Source organism: Malus domestica, chromosome 08 (assembly GCF_042453785.1).
Source record: "Malus domestica chromosome 08, GDT2T_hap1".
Lineage (NCBI taxonomy): Eukaryota > Viridiplantae > Streptophyta > Magnoliopsida > Rosales > Rosaceae > Malus > Malus domestica.
This window is the reverse complement of record NC_091668.1, coordinates 768,541-784,958: the sequence shown is the minus strand read 5'-3', so window position 1 is coordinate 784,958 and position 16,418 is coordinate 768,541. Positions and strand designations below refer to the sequence as shown.

At 38.7% G+C, this 16,418-nt stretch overlaps 2 protein-coding genes across 2 annotated transcripts; both read right to left on the bottom strand.

Annotated features, from left to right (window-relative positions):
* Window positions 1-432: 432 nt before the first annotated feature.
* On the bottom strand, window positions 433-3,687 carry LOC103428592 (receptor protein kinase CLAVATA1-like). The gene is made up of 2 exons (XM_008366707.4): window positions 1,063-3,687; window positions 433-966 (listed from the first exon to the last, which is right to left on the bottom strand). Exons 1-2 carry the CDS (start codon window positions 3,623-3,625, stop codon window positions 608-610), a joined length of 2,922 nt encoding a protein of 973 aa, XP_008364929.2. The 5' UTR covers window positions 3,626-3,687; the 3' UTR covers window positions 433-607.
* A 6,511-nt stretch (window positions 3,688-10,198) lies between these two features.
* LOC103420861 (synaptotagmin-2-like) lies at window positions 10,199-14,677 on the bottom strand. The gene is made up of 12 exons (XM_070826503.1): window positions 14,032-14,677; window positions 13,799-13,897; window positions 13,645-13,695; window positions 13,412-13,535; window positions 13,024-13,142; window positions 12,746-12,847; window positions 12,270-12,344; window positions 12,005-12,081; window positions 11,679-11,925; window positions 11,163-11,513; window positions 10,614-10,745; window positions 10,199-10,534 (listed from the first exon to the last, which is right to left on the bottom strand). The coding sequence occupies exons 1-12, from the start codon at window positions 14,140-14,142 to the stop codon at window positions 10,403-10,405; spliced, it is 1,620 nt and encodes a 539-aa protein (XP_070682604.1). The 5' UTR covers window positions 14,143-14,677; the 3' UTR covers window positions 10,199-10,402.
* Window positions 14,678-16,418: the final 1,741 nt, after the last annotated feature.

Sequence of the window (16,418 nt, the reverse complement as noted above, 5' to 3'; positions counted from 1 at the left end):
GATTAGAAGCCAATCAGAGCGCAGCACGTGTCGACATCAAGAACCAATCATAACATGACACATGTCAATGTGACAAAGCTACAAGTTTTTCTATAAATAGGGGTCATTCCCCCACAATATTGGCTAATGCCATTTTGGATTAAATCATTCACAAGAACTCACTAAATTGAGAGCTTGATCCTTTGTACTTGTGTAAGCCCTTCACTACTAATAAGAACTCCTCTACTCCGTGGACGTAGCCAATCTGGGTGAACCACGTACATCCTGTGTTTGCTTCTCTGTCTCTATTCATTTACGTACTTATCCTCACTAGTGACCGAAGCAACCAAGCGAAGGTCACAAAACCTGACACTTTCTGTTGTACCAAAGTCTTCGCTGATTTTGTGCATCAACAAAGACCATGATTGAAAATATCAGAGAAATGGCGGGATCTTTCGAGAAAATTGCATGGAAGCATTCTCATAGATAAGTCAATTGTTTTTTGAGATATTTTACAATGATGAAACAAAAATCGACTACTTGTTACTCTTTGCAGTTCATTATTTTATATTTCTGGATGCTACGCTTTTATTTACTCAAGAACGTTAATCCAGAAGAGAGTATCCAATCAAAGGTTGAGCAGGCTCGGAGTTGGAGCGGCGGGCGGAGGATTGGTGAGCATGTGTACCACTTCCCTCATCGTTGGCCTGGCGGTGCTCTCGTCCTCGACGCACATCATGGCAATCTTGAACAGGTGTACCACGCCTGCCAGCGGGTACCCGGAGAGCCTGGAGTCCACCACCGCCAGTACTGACGCTGTATCCGACGGCTGAGGGAGCTCCGACGTTGTCTCCCTCACCCATCTTACTATGTCCACCCCGTCTCCGAATTCCCCCACCGGCTTCCTCCCTGCTATTAGCTCCAGCAGCACCACGCCGAAGCTGTACACGTCGCTTTTCTCGTCAACCTTGAGTGTGTAAGCGTACTCTGTTCGTACCAACGCATGCAAAAAGGTCAGATCGTATGCAAACACATTTGCCGATTAACACATCAAACTGTAAAAAGATGAACGAAATTTCATACCGGGGGCAATGTAACCGTACGACCCAGCAATGGAAGACATGCACTCAGAAGCCCCAGCATCCTGCAAGAACTTGGCGAGCCCAAAATCTGCAACGTGGGCCTCCAAATCCGAGTCCAGCAAAATATTATTGGACTTAACATCCCTGTGAATAATCAACGGCGAACAGTCGTGGTGGAGGTAACAGAGTCCCTTGGCGGCCTCCACGGCGATCCGATACCTCCTCTCCCACTGCAAATGCCCGCCCTTCGTCCCATGCAGCAGCTCCCCCAAGCTCCCATTCGGCATGTACTCGTACAGCAGCAGATTCGTGTCCTTGTTCGACACGTAACCCAACAGCCTCACGATATTCCGGTGCCGGATTCTTCCCAGCGTCTTTATCTCGGCCGAGAAACCGTGATCGTTTCGCCCGGTTCCTCGCCCGACTAACCGTTTGATCGCCACGTCGACGCCGTCAGGCATTGACCCGCGGTAGACTATCCCGGCGCCGCCTTTTCCGATGATGTTCTCTTCTTTAAGGCACTCCAGGACATCCTCTGCTCTGAAACCGAGGGGCTTGAAGGCGGTGAGCCGCCACGCCCGAGAGTTCTGGATTTTACTCCTAGTCATCCGGTAAGCCGTTATGAACAAGAATAACAGAATCGTACAGAGTCCGATGACGATGAGAACGATCTTGGAGGTGGCGAACGGTTTAGGGCGATGGAACAACGGGCACTGGACGCTGCGTGGGGAGCAGAGGTGGGGGTTTCCGGAAAACGACGTGTCGTTGAAGACCAGGAACTGACCGCCGGTTGGTATCCTGCCGACGAAATTGTTGTCGGAGAGGTCGAGAGTCGTGAGGCTCGTCATGTATCGGATTTCGGCGGGGATTTCGCCGGTGAGTTGGTTTCGGGAGAAGTTGAGAATGCTCAGGACTTTCAGCTTCGCAATTCCTTTCGGGATTTCGCCAACCAAATTGTTTTGACTGAGATCGGCGGACGTCAGGGAAGAGCAGCGGGAAATCGAGTCCGGAATTTTGCGGCCGAGGTTGTTGGCGCTGATGTTGATCCTCGACAGCAACTTTAAATCAAAGATTTCCGACGGAATTTCGCCGGAAAATCCGTTCATCTCCAGGGAAAGAGTTTGCAGGCTCTTGAGATTCCCAATCGCCGGCGGAATTTTTCCGGAAAGATGATTCCCGGAAAGTGTGAGGATTCCAATATTTCCCCCAGACATTTGCTCTGGAAGTTCGCCGGACAAGAAATTGTCGTTTAGCTCGATCATGATCAAATTTGGCAAACTGAAAATTCCAGCTGGAATCGTTCCGCTGAGAGAGTTCTTCATCATTCGGATTTTCGTCAGCGAATTGCACCGCCCGAGTTCCTCGGGAATCGGCCCGAAGAAGTGATTCTCCATCAGAATAGCCGTCTTCAAATTCCCTCCTGTGCACAAATCCCGCGGAATTAGTCCGGTAAGGTGGTTTCCGGTGACGTCAAGCTCCTTAAGCCTGCCGTTCCGCCCGAGATTCTCCGGCAGCTCGAATGTGAAGTTGTTCTCCCATATTTGAAGCACCTCGAGATGAGGAAAATCGCCGATGAACTTTGGAATCGGACCGTAGAGATTGTTCCTGTACAGATTGATGAGCGTGATGTTCTTGAGCTCCGAGAAGCTCTCCGGTATCTCTCCGGAGAGCTCGTTGATGGAGAGATCAAGAGACATGAGCCTGTTCAACGCCGAGAGCTCCGGTGGAATGCTACCGCTGAGGCGGTTCACCTGTAAAAATAGAGTGTGCAAGTGTTTCAAAAGGCTGAGAGTGGTGGGGATGGGGCCCACGAGGTTGCAGCTGCCCATGTCGAGGATTTGCAGCGAGCTCAGCGATCCCAGCTCCGGCGGAATTCCGCCGGAGTAACTGTTATAGTACCCCACGTACAGTTCCCTGAGATTCTTCAACCGACTCAAGCTCGCGGGGACCCTTCCGCTGAGCATATTACCGTTGACTCCCAAATACTCCAAGCTCTGTATCTCCGAGTAATTCTCGGGAATTTCGCCGGTGATGAAGTTCCCGCCAAGCTGGAGGTGCTTCAGGTTTTTTAGACTGACGAGCTCGACGGGAAGTGTCCCGGTGAAGTTGTTGTTGTAGGCGTCGAGAACCTCCAGCTCCGTCATCCCCACCACGATTTCGATGGGGAAGCTGCCGTGGAACAAGTTGCCGGAGATGTTCAGGTGCTTGAGAGCGGTGAGGTTGGCCATCTCGGCCGGAAGCCTCCCGGTGAAGTTGTTGCCGGCAATTGTGAGGTTGACGAGCTTGTCAAGCAGCCCAATCTCGGCCGCTATCGTGCCGTAGAGGGGAAGATTCGAGACGTTGAGAGAAACGACTCTGGAGTCGCGGTCGCATAGAACACCAGAAAAGGAGCAGTGAGATGACGAAGGGTTCCAGTCCTCGAGCCCAGAACGTTTGCGGCCGATCATGGCGGCCTTGAGCTTCAACAGCGCGTCGAGGTCGCCGTGTCCGCCGCAGGTGGCGGAGCACAGCAGTAAAACGACAAAACAAACTGGGAGAATCCGGCGGAAACCGGAGGTAACCATAACTAACTAATTAATCGGCGTTTTTTTTAGCTCTCCTTTGTTTGCAGAGATAGCGTTTTCTGGTATATATGCAAATGCGCAATGAAGAAGAATAATGAAAAAGTAAGTAAAAAATGGGAAAAAAAGTTTGAAAAATGATAAATAAATATGTAAGTGAATAGTATCTGAAAAAAGTAAAAATGTCATTTTACGTTAAAAATATATAATACCTAAGAGTCTGTTTTGGTACTCTATTTGAATTCAACTTTTTAAACTCAAAAATAATTTTCTTGTTTTAAACCTTAAAAACTTGTTTGGTATGACTATTTTAAAAAACTGAATTCAAAACTAACTTAAAACACAAAAAGTAAGTTTTTATGGCTTTTAAACTTAAACCCACTCCTTTATTTTCTATCCCTCCTCTCCTCACTCCAAATATATCTCTCTTTTCTTCTTTCTCTCTCCCCCCTTCTTTTTTTTTTGGAGTAATTAGGTTTTCATCCTTATTTTTACTACTCTATTGATTAAAACCTTATTACTTTTCAATTTTTGATCAAGGTCCTTTGTATTAATAATATTATTAATTATTTCAATAATAAAATATTTTTTATTTCTAAATATATTCATTTAATATTAAAAATGTTACAATTATTATATTTATATTTATGGCTAAATTTTTTATCATATATTTTTATTTTTAGTTTGTACCCATTTTTAATTTGCAACCCTTTTTTAATTTGTACCAATTTTCCTTTCAGTTTTAATTTGTACCCATATATTAATTTCTTTTTGTGCCCATATTTTTTTAAAGTTTTATTTGTATTGTACCCATATTTTTTTATTTATTTGTACCCATTTTGAAGAATGTACCCATGTTTTGATACAATAATTTTTTGGTTATTTTTATGAATGTACCCATGTTTACACACACACACACAATAGTATATTTATATTTTAATATTTTTAATCCCACAAATTATGGTTTTTTATTTAAAATCTCATTACTATAAACAATTATAAATTTTAATTTTTAATTTAAAAAATATAGTAACGTACATAGAAATAAATTATCAATTAATTTCAGGGACTTGGATCAAAAATTGAAAACCAATAAGGTTTCAGTCAAAGACTGTTCATAACTAGGGACCGCATCCAAAGTCTCCCTTTTTTTTTTTTACCTTTTTCGTATCTCTTTCAATTCGTTCTCTTCATTTTCTCGGTTCTTTCTCTTCTTCTTCTTCCTCTCTATCTCCTCCGATCTTCTCACTTCTTTCTCTTTCCTCAAATCATCTCTTACTTTCTTTCATTCTCTCTCAACCCTCTTTTTATAGATCTTTTTGTCCAATTTAAGTTGTAAGATTTAAAAATTTTAAATCGCATACCAAACAAGTTTTTGAGTCTTAAAGAAAATTATTTTCAAGAAAAATTCTTAAAAAATATTTTGAAAAATTATAAAAAATTTCAAATATGATACCAAACAAGTCCTAAAATATTTCATGCATATTACGTTGAAAAATATTTCGGTAAAACTTAAAAAAAAAAAAAGGTTTGGAGAGACGCTCGCTCCATTTCGTCATATCAGCTTATTAGATCACGGTGCGGTTAAGTCTCTCTGTGTGTGGTTTTTATATTCGTACGGGTACAGAACACAAGTTAGACCGCAGATGACGGTTGGATTGGCGGCGTTAAGGGGTTGGTGCCCTCTGCGATTCTCAGTTGGATGGGTGTGTTTTGACGGCGTGATATGGAAGTCTCTGGCAGTGGCCGAACTGTCTAATCTCTGCTCTCTAGTGTCAGTTCCCTCTCTTTCTACTTTGACGTCCTTAATTTCTTCGTAATCCCTCCGTTATCCTAATTACATTTTACTCTAATATTTTTCTCCTTTTTTTTGTGTGGAAGCTTGGGAAACTTTGGTACGAATAACTTCCCTCGTTGGATCATGTGGTAGTGCGACCATGCGTAGAGAAGGAGAGCTCTCTTCGTTGCCCTCTCGAAAAATGATCATCGTCAGATCTTTTTTCTAGGGATCTTAGGGATCTTGTGATCGAAATTGGATTCTCTCCTAAGCTTGGGCTAAGGAGTCACTTTACCAATACATAAGGGTCGTTGGATTTTGATCCAACGATTACAAACATGGGGTCTTCTAAAAGTTATAATGATGATTGTAGCCGTTTAATCAAAATTCAACGATCCTTGTGTGTTGGTAGGAGGCTCCTGAGCTTGGAGGATCCAATTCCTCCGTGATCGTGACCGTTCATCATATATCGTGCGATAAAAAATCATTTCAAAATTTAAAATTAAATAAAAATAGTACCTAACGAAAACCGACCGTACAATGTAAGATTAACAGTCACGATAACTGGATCTCTAGAAAAAAGATCTGGCGAGGATCCTTTTCCGCCCACTCCTACCCCACTTGTTTCTCTTTGAGCCGTATAGCGATCGGACATAAACTTCAACTAAATACTTTTGTTTCCTCGTGGAACCAACATAAGATCAAATGTGACCATAATAGATAGAATTTTACCTATTTATAAAAGTTGTTCTATGAATGATGTTGCCTAAGTGCTTTACATATGACCTAAGGGTGAATAGTTTGGGCGACCCAAACCAATAAAGTTTTTTGCTTTGCAAGTGTTGGATGAACGTATATTGTATATAAGTTTATTCTTTCATTGCAAAGAAATTATTTTCATAACTCGAACTCATAACTTATCGGTCACAAAAGAAAACTTTTCCATTAATATATGATTGCAGAGATTGATCATAACACATCCTTGCGGTTTTTAATTTCTTTGAAATTTTGCGTTATAAATGTGTTTTGTTTTTTTTTTTTTTGAGTGATCAGAAACCAAGGTTGATGTGGATGCTACCTTTCTGAGGATCCGAATGGGCTTGGGGCAAAGCTGGGCCCAGATTAAAGACTGTCTGCGTTTTTTTCCAGACGGTCAACTTTCCCTCTGACTCTATTTGGCTGTGAGGTAAAGTCCACTCTTTCTCCTGTCATTTATCTCTTCTTCCTTCGTTTATTTCACTCTCATTTCATTTGAGAGGTTTTTTAGTGTGCCGAAAATATTATTTAGTATAACAAGTGTCATAATATAATTAGATGAAATTTTTATTTTAAGTTTTCAACTAATTATATTATGACACTTGATTTATCGGGTCGTATTCAGACATATTGAAAAATCTCTCATTTCGTTTGTTTCACTCCATCGATCTGCCTTGATAATCTTACATTTACAACCCTTAATCTTGTGTCAACTATCAATTACCACTACTAATGTCAAATATGAAGTAGTATTATTCTTCACTTCTAACTAAAAGTTTTGCCACCCAGTACTATGGTCTGGTGTTATTCATATTCACTTGGAAGTAAGAGGTCTTAGGTTCGAATCTTGTGGATGGCGAATTCGATACCAAATTAGGCTGTCTATTGTATGACATAGCTAAACACCCCTCCCCTTAGTATAAAAAAAAATCAATGTAATAAAAAAAATAAAAATGAAAATGTTAAGTTCAATTTGCATAAATATCAACGATGTATTATTAAATTTGTGTTAAGTTCAATACTCTAATAAGTTTGTGGCCCATTGTGTGGATGCCGACTCAATCTTCCATCTCCTTAGAATAACGTATCTCCTTCCCTTTCAACATAACTGGAACTACGCTATTAGGTAAATCCTCGCATGCAACAAAACCAGCTTGAAATTGTATGATGAGTTCAAAACGCACGAGTCATATACATTTGTGGAATATTCCAATGGATAATGCTATCGATTTTCCTACTAAAGTTTTTCTCAAAGTTAGAAGGATGAACATGTAACCACCACACCCACAAGTCTCCCCTTTGATTCAAGACCATCAATTGAGTCTATGGAGAACAAAACGAGTTCACTCGTAGATACCGTTCTTAAATATTTTGGTTGACAACTTTACAACAAAGTAAGCTTTTAGGGATATGGACCTCTTTTTGTTATGGCACAGATGCTAAAAACGAAAGAGACGTTACTGGAGAATTTGGGTGGGGATGTTTCGATAACCTCACAAATTGTAACAACAAGGACAGCAGCATTGATGCTTTCTGATTTGATCCAAGCTGCGCATTGTTCTTCCACTAGGGTTTTGGGAACAGATTCATATTCTTCAGATCATGCGTGTTAGTGGATGAATTCTCAATTGCAGGAATCTATAAGCTCAGTGTTAGAAGAATAAAGATGGTTATTTTTGTATCAGTGATATCTATTATATTAGGATTATTATTGTCTTTAGAAAAATGAAAACTTTTAGGATGGTTTAGAAAGTAGGGGAATTTTCGTTATTGGTAGGAGGACATTGCATAGTTCTGAGTTGCTAGGGACTATTTTTATAGGTTAATATTCGTTTTTCTTTATTGCTCAAGTACCAATGGTTAGTCGCTATCGTGTCAACCGTTAAAGAATAAGATCATTGTTAGATTATTTGTTAAGATAACAAATATGACACGTAAATGACCCTTTTGAACATTAAGCACGACAATTTATTACATAACCTATTAATCTGACACGAAACGACATGAACTATTAACGAATCAAGTCGTTATCGTGTCATCTGTTAAGAATTTGTTAAGATAACGAGTTTGATATGATATGAATCAATTAAGATAACTGGTATGACACGAAAACGACATGAACACAACAAACATGACTGGCTTGCCAATTCTAGTCTCAACAAAGGGACTCTATCCATTTCACTTGTAAATTTGTAGCATGAAAAATCATGGTTATTTTGGGACCAAGAAATGGTTGTATAGTTTATTGTATTAAGTATTACGTTAAAGGTGTCCATCTAATTGAGAGAATTCACCATGCAACAGGTGATATATATTTATGTTCATAACGATAGATTATAATATACAAATGATATATCCAAGAGTAATACTAATAAAGTGATCAACTCATGGTTGTAATAAAGACTTATGTATCTAAACTTTGGTAGCGTGACATATGATATTGTGTATACAAACACACCACAAGCTTTGGCTTTGGGACTTGGGTCAAAGTAACCTTCAAATTTCTCTTCTTAAACGACAAGAATGATGCCTATTTTGTTGTAGTTTGGTAAGCGAAATGTTAAAGAAATTATTTCAAAAGTAGAAATTTACATGAATTCTTCGTAATTTCATAATTTTTGTGTCAATCATAAAATATTATGTTAAAAATATAAAATAACAAAAAATTTACGTAGAATCCCATTTTGAGAGTGTATTGTTGACATTTTTTAGATGAAAGGTTGTGCCTATGCTTATGCTTACTGGATTAGGATTCTCTTCCCTTCTCTTTACATCCATTTCCATCCATTCCTCTCATATTCTCTTGTCTTTCTTTTGTTATAAAAAAATAATATAAGATGTTGATATGGTTTTACTGTAACCCTTAAAAAAAAAAAAAAAAAAAAAAAAGAAGAAGAGTAGAGAATCCTACTACTCCTTACCGGACCTGTGGAATCAGATTGATAGATCGATAGATGGATGGATGGATGGATTTGCCATCATCCCGTCCTTCAAAATTTCAAAAGGACCAAACTTTTCAGGACTTGCAATCTCTTCATCAAGTGTGTTCAGTGTTCAGTCTAATCGAGTATAAACGCCGCAAATGGTCACATCACACCCCTCCTCCGTTGATTATCTTGGGTTTTAGATGAAACGGGTTGGTTATTTGGGTTTCTCAGATAATTCGGGTTGGATTATTCGGGTCTGAACAATTTCAAACTGGACCCTAGAAATCTCAGTTCAGCTCTTTGAAATGGGGACTTTTCCGGTCTGAACAATCCTAACCAGAAACCCCCGACAAGACGAAGGAAGAGACGTCCAACGATTTGTGCTGCCCAACCCAGCAGCTTTGTGTTTGGAAACTTAGTTAATTTTTTTATTATTTATGGTTTTTCTTGTGGGCCAAGATTAGGGTTCTAGCCCGTTAAGAATTAGCTAGGGGTTGATTTAGTGTTTTATTGGAGTGCTTGTATTGTATTCAATTATTCTCCACAGTAGTAAGATTAGTATGACGGGTTATGCAGTGTTTATATGTTTTCAATTAATAAAGTATAATTCGTGATTTTATATTTTGTTTGTTCATTCACGTATCACTTGATGTTAAACTGTTTACATCCATTAGGGATGCATCTTGAGTCGGTCAACCTGAATCTACACATGCTCAACCTGATTTTAAAAACCGACTAGGTGAGTTAGAATTAAGTAAAAACCCGTCACGAATAAAACCCGCCAAGGAAAGAATACTATAGTAGAAAAACAAAGAATATGATTTACTTAGCACACATGCTTAATGATTTTATCCCTAACTTGCATAGATGGCAGATTTCGTACCTACTCTTCAATGCTTTGTTGGTTAACCTGAGTTGGAATACTGCTACCGTGACATATCCTGTATTTAAAAAATTATTCCCTAAGGATGCATGCATGAAAGTTAAAAGACTATCGATGAATCTCAAACAAGATTCCATCGATTGCTTGCGTTGTTAACTCGGAATACCGTCAAAGTTTGCATACGGAGCGTAGGCGAGTCCTCCCTATGGAAACATGAAAGTTAAAAGAGATGATTGATCTCAAACAAGAAATATATTCATCGATAGCAAATTCTGGATTTGGAAGTTCAAAGGCATTCTTTGAATTGTCTGGTAGGGTGAGAAATCAGAGAGTAGCATTTACACAGATTTATGAAAACGCACGGGACATGATCCGAAAGGAAACGAAATTTACAGGGCATTTACCATTTCTACACACATCTTTTACTGCAATACCCCTCAAGAAGCTGTTCTCCATTGCAGCTCGAGTTGAAGCCGTCCATTCTTCGAGTCTATCAGATGGTATTTCTCATTGATTCTTCTGTTGCTAACAACATCCGCCAAGTCTATGTCCACGTATCCAAGAGTTTCCTGATCGGAAGGAAAAACACCCGAGGGTTATTTAAAAAACGCAAATCCAAATAAGTTGAATGTGTTTCAGTTGTGTTACCTTGGGATGCAACAGCCCCATCCTTGAGGAGTGGCTAACCACTTCAGCATGAAGCCTCTCCTTTTTCGGTGGCTCTTCCAATATAAACTGAAACTCCTCTTCCCATCGTGGATCCCGATTTTTCTTGACAAGCTGTCAGTTCCCAATGCGATTGTAAGTAAGCATACAAAACGTTTATAGCCAAGTTAAACTTTGAAATTCCACGATCACATAAAATGAATGACATTCAATCGTTTCTTATTGTATCAGCATCCTGGAGGGAAAACCAATGACATTTGCATAACAGTTCGGGAACAAATTCGTATATTCATCAGAAGTTCTTATCCTACACATGCATGAGCACCAATAAACTGATTTCTTTTACATATACAGAAAATAAGATTTTACTATTTCTTCTCATCTTTCAACTAACTTAGAATGCAAGAGTCTCCGACTAAAAAAAAACAGCCTCCTTTCCTTGCTACGGGCCTTTAGCATGCAGTAACTATAGTTTATAAACAATAAGAGGAAAAACGGAGAAAGGACAAGGACAACGAGGGACTTATGTACCTTGGTTCTTTTCTCTTCGCCCCTGAAAAGTATGCGCACTTGTGGGTTAGTGTGGTGCTTTCCTTCCACATCTTCAGCTTCATGGACGGTAACTACAAGCGCACCACCAGCTGCAGGTGTTCCTTCAGGAGCCCTTTGTACAGCATTTGGATCTTCATCATCTTTAGGCATCTCATCCTCCTTAAAGGGTTTATAGATCAATTCCACAAGAAGCTGTCCACGTGACTTGTCATTTTGAGCATCATTGGGGTCCATGCTCTTCAGTATGTCAAGAGTCACAACTTTAGGCTCTTCAGGTGTAAGTTCTTTCAGTGGAATGACATTTATACCCATTTTGTCATGCTTGCCAATCTAAGAAAAATTAAACCCACATTATTATACGCATAAATGTAGAGAACTAAGGGTACAATTTGGCTTCTCGCTTATGTATATTTCTATCCATCCTGGAAAGAAACAAAATCATGCTAAAAAAAGACGTATCTACTTTCTTTCACATTTCCAAACAAAGAAACATACCTTTTCCCAATCATAAACCATCAACTCTAATGCTTGAGTCTCTGGGTCTCTGATTACGAAATTAAACTCTTCATTCCATTCAGGGTCCAAAGTGCCGTGTTTCACAGTTGTTTTCTTTGAAGGAAGCTTGTCCTCAGTGAGCTTGATTTTCACATATGGATCTGCTCCTCCTAAGAAATCTTTCTTTTTAAGCTTCATTGCTTTAAGAACTTTTATATGCAAAATCCCAACAGGCTTCCTCATAGCCCTGACAGAATGAAACAAAATTATTAGGTCACAACAACCAAGTTACACAATTACTCGAAACAAAACAACATGACACATACATTGTGGGATCCATGATTTGTACTTCTAGTGCTTTGGGCCATAAGTACATGTTTGCCACTTGTTCTTTAATAAGCTCCTGATGAATCAAAACAGAATAACAAAAGGAAGCAAGATGGCGTTGAGAAATTCAAGTTTCAAGTAGAATATTCTATAAATAAGTAATCTATGCATCTTGGTATAACATACATACTAATCATCCTTCATATACGATGTAAACACAAACCATATCATCGCTTAACCTTTGCAAAAAGTAAGAGATGCTACCTGGACAAACCTATACAGGCCAGGAATAGCCATAGCATCTGCTCCAAGCAGTTTTAATCCAAAGTCAACATGTGGCTGCAAATCATTAATAAGATAGCTGAGAAGGGAAAATAGAAAGGAAAATGAAATGGAAGTAAGGAGACGGGGGAGACGTGGCACATTATAGACACCGCAACAGAATTATAATTCTGAGGTTGTCTATAGGGGGGTGGTCATGGACATCTAATCCCAGCATACATCTCTAATGGTCATAATTACAAAAATTGAGCCTTTTTCAATTAAATTGAAGTCATATAGAATGTACATCTGAAAATGACATGAAATATAACACATTTCCGATTCTGGATTGTCAGGTACCAGAATACCAAATCAATGTAGTTATATAAACATACCACGTCCCTGACTACCAACTAGTTTTCTGCTGTAATACAATCATCAAGCATGTAAGCAATATGAAAATGGAATCAGTACCAAACCTTCTCCATCAGAGACACGAAAATTTTTGAAAAACAAGGAAAGGCTGAAACCAAAGGCTTCAGGGTGATGCGTGGACAAGCAAACACTTGCAAATCAACCACCTGAAACAATCCAAAGAATCAATGCTTCATTCAAATCCAGTAATAAGTCTCTCGTCTTAACTTTTATTCAAAGCATTAGTTCAAGTGTGTGCATGGTATAGGCAGACCACCGCTTGGGGTAGTGTGTGTGCAGACATACTGAACTTTAAATATACTAGTTCCTTCATGGAACATGCCTGAACCGTGGCTTTCAAACCAAATGCTTTAGCTGCAACAAGGATGTTAGGATTTCCTGCCCACTTCAGTTGTAGCTCCATTATCAATTCCTTCTCACCGGTAACATACACTTTAATTCCTGCCATATGCAGAAAAACAAGAAATGCGTACTCAGCACGAGTATTGCATAGCAGGGGAAAACAGAACAAAGTTTTAAAATAAAATAAGATGGAAATTTTAAGGCGGATATCATCTTGTTCACAGTATACTCTGTCAAGAAATTAACAATAACAACACAAAATAAAGAGTGATAAGTAGCATATAACCGATGGGTGGGATCGTGAAAATAGAATGCAGCTCCAAAATTGTGTGTGTGTAAGAGAGGGAAAGTAAGAAGATCAACTCAACCTTGAAAAGTTGGCGGTAGGGTGCCCAAGGAAAGCACTTCAAACTCGACGGAGTCAATTTTGTATTTCGGAATTTGCTCAGCAATAATGGGTTTTGCTATGGTCCTCGCAGTTTTGCAAATTGCCTAAAAACAAATTCACCACCAATACTCAGTACAAAAGAGTAAGAGATATTCAACCAAGCAAAACACCCCTGGAAAATATACGAGTACTGTTATAATATGTATGCATTACCTTGTCCAGGTAAGGCCACATGAGCTCAATAAATTTGTTGAGCCAGTCAACCTTCACAGAAACAAAAATCATGATAAGCTTCTCTGGTGGCATTTGTAACACCAACTCAAGAAAATCAATTTGCAAAAACTAAAATTTCGAAAATTGAACATACACGATCGTAGTCTGGATTTTTCACCCACATGGGTATCTCCGGAAGCAGCCTCTGCAGAGTTTTCGAATCTTGCTCGACCAATGGACGAATTGCAGGATTCTGGGTTCATTACAAATCAGATATATCACAAAAATTGACATTTGTTGAACCAAAACACAAACATTATCAGCAATCAGCCGAGCAGTAATCCACTAATAGTTATAATTCGAACAAATAGAAAAAAAATAACCGACCTTGACATCAGTTGGCAGGAAGTAGATGAAGACGTAATACCCGATCACAAGCCCAGTTGAAGTTCCAACTCCAAAACCCACAAAACCCAAAATCGCACTCAGAATACCCATCTCAAATCCGCCCTCAGAATCTCAGACCACCCCAAAATCCCACACTATTACACAAGAACAAGACTGTAAAAACCGAGTACGATTCAAAAACACCTCTCCAGTTCCCACTCTTTCCTTTTCCTACACACCAAGACTACAACATGAAAAACCCAAGAAAAAAAAAAAACTGTAAAACTCGCGGAAAAAATAATCACATATCTGAATTCCCTTTAAATTGTAGAAGACCCAGAAACCAAAAGATGGTTTATTTCTGCCGCGTGGAGTAGGAGTGGAGAATACGACAATGCTTATCTGAAAGAAGCAGATAGGAGCATTAAGGGAAGGCACTTATTCTTGGTGGGAAGCTCTGCTCTCTCTCTCTCATCAACGGCCGCTGGATCCGATTCCAAGCAAACGGCTGGCGTTTGTGGGGTTTCTTCTCATCTGTCTCTAGTGTCGGTAACGTCTAAAGCGGTTTATTGGCTCTCTCTCTCTCTCTCTCTCTCTCTCTCTCTCATCTGTCCAGATTTTTTACAGTGTTACGAGATTATTGTGGGGAAAGAATCATAAATTTACGGAATTAAAAGGGGGATAATGATTGGTTTCTATTTTGGCCTTTTGTCTTTGTCCCTGTTTTGTTCTTCTGTCCTTTTTATTTTCTTCTTTTAACCGTTTCAGTTGGTACTTGCTTTCCTTCTTTGTCCACAATCTAGAGAATTGGATCCGCTCTGGACCTTAGTGTCTGAAGCCCAATTCATATCGACCGTTGATTAGTATGTAAAATAAATTAAAGATGTTGGCTTGTGAGTGGTGTGTCAGGAAAATAAGTTAATAAAGACTGTTGGATTCAATTTGTGCAACCCATATTAGTTGATCCTTAGACTCGGGACATTAAAGTCCAAAGCGGATCCAATTCCCACAATCCAGAATGCATATATATTTCGGAAGCAAAGTGAATATACGCACATATTTTGACCTCTCACACTTTTGTTAATTTTTTTTATATTGTTCTTCTTCAATTATTTGATTCGATAGCAAAAAATGAAGCAGGCTATGAAAAATGTAAAAATGGTTATGGTCTTCTTCAATTCATTTGATATGACAGTCGAAAGTTGAGAGGATGTGTAAGAAGTACAAATGGGTGTGATCTACTTCAATTCGTTCGATCTGACAGCCGAAAATTGAGAGATATGTGAAAATAAAAATGAGTGTATGAATAGCACTACGCATTTTGGAAATTTTTTAGTTATTTTGGAATATTTTATAGTGTGCAATCCATACACATCTTTTAACTCCACATAACCCTGTTAGTTTCTATCTTTTGATATCTCAATTTATTCGATCTAATAGCTGAAAAATTGAAAAGTGTGTGTGGAAGGTAAAAATAGATGCATTGATAGCGCCACCCTATTTTATACTCAAGAGTTTTAGAACGATTAGTGTTTAGGATTAAACAGTGCTTATTGCCTAAAAAAACACAGTACTAATGTGAGATTATTCTTCGACCGAATGTGTTTTAGGGTTCAATATTTTTCTCCTTTCAGTTTAGTTTAGATTAATGGTATCACCTGTAATAAAAAAATAATTAAATCAAAATCCAAATGCAAAAATATATATTCGTATCAACAGAGTTACAAGCTCATTTGATTTACATAATGAATTTGACATTACAAAAGTATAAGTGTAAATAACATTGGCATCACCAAAATATAAGAATAAATAGCAAAAGTGAAAAGTAGGTTAGCATCAAGCATTAGTGCTTACCATGAACAAATTCTCCCTTTTTATGAATTGTTACTGGTTGTAATTCCAATATTATTTTGATGAAATAGACAAACATGATTCACTTTAGATTTGTGTTAGGTAGGTCCAAGAAAACTTGCGTTAAGAGGCATCTAAATTACGTCCTTATCTATATGGTTGCTCTCATACGGGTATTTGTATTATATTTTACACCAAACTGTGGATCAGTCAACTTGAAAAATACTAATTGGTATCTTTCAAAAGCGGGACTCTCAATAGATTATCTGTCACCTCATATGTTTTATACACTATTTCATCATATTCGTAAGAAAATTGACGTTTTATTTGTGAAGTGATAGAGAGTCCCGTAGAGAGTCTGGTAGCAGTTCTCTGGTAAACAATTTTTTTTTTTGAACGAGCGATTCTATTTACACTAAAGAAATAGAAGAATAAGCTAAATCTGACAACAGATTATCTGTCACTTCATATGTTTTATACACTATTTCATCATATTCGTAAGAAAATTGACGTTTTATTTGTGAAGTGACAGAGAG

Excerpts from the sequence above, each read along its gene's own strand:
- LOC103428592 (XM_008366707.4), bottom strand. The coding sequence starts at position 3,625 with ATGGTTACCTCCGGTTTCCGCCGGATTCTCCCAGTTTGTTTTGTCGTT. Across the intron at positions 967-1,062 it reads GTACGGTTACATTGCCCCCG|AGTACGCTTACACACTCAAG; the intron begins GTATGAAATTTC and ends TGGTACGAACAG.
- LOC103420861 (XM_070826503.1), bottom strand. The coding sequence starts at position 14,142 with ATGGGTATTCTGAGTGCGATTTTGGGTTTTGTGGGTTTTGGAGTTGGA. Across the intron at positions 12,082-12,269 it reads GCCTGTATAGGTTTGTCCAG|GAGCTTATTAAAGAACAAGT; the intron begins GTAGCATCTCTT and ends TTGATTCATCAG. Across the intron at positions 10,535-10,613 it reads TGGGGCTGTTGCATCCCAAG|GAAACTCTTGGATACGTGGA; the intron begins GTAACACAACTG and ends CCTTCCGATCAG.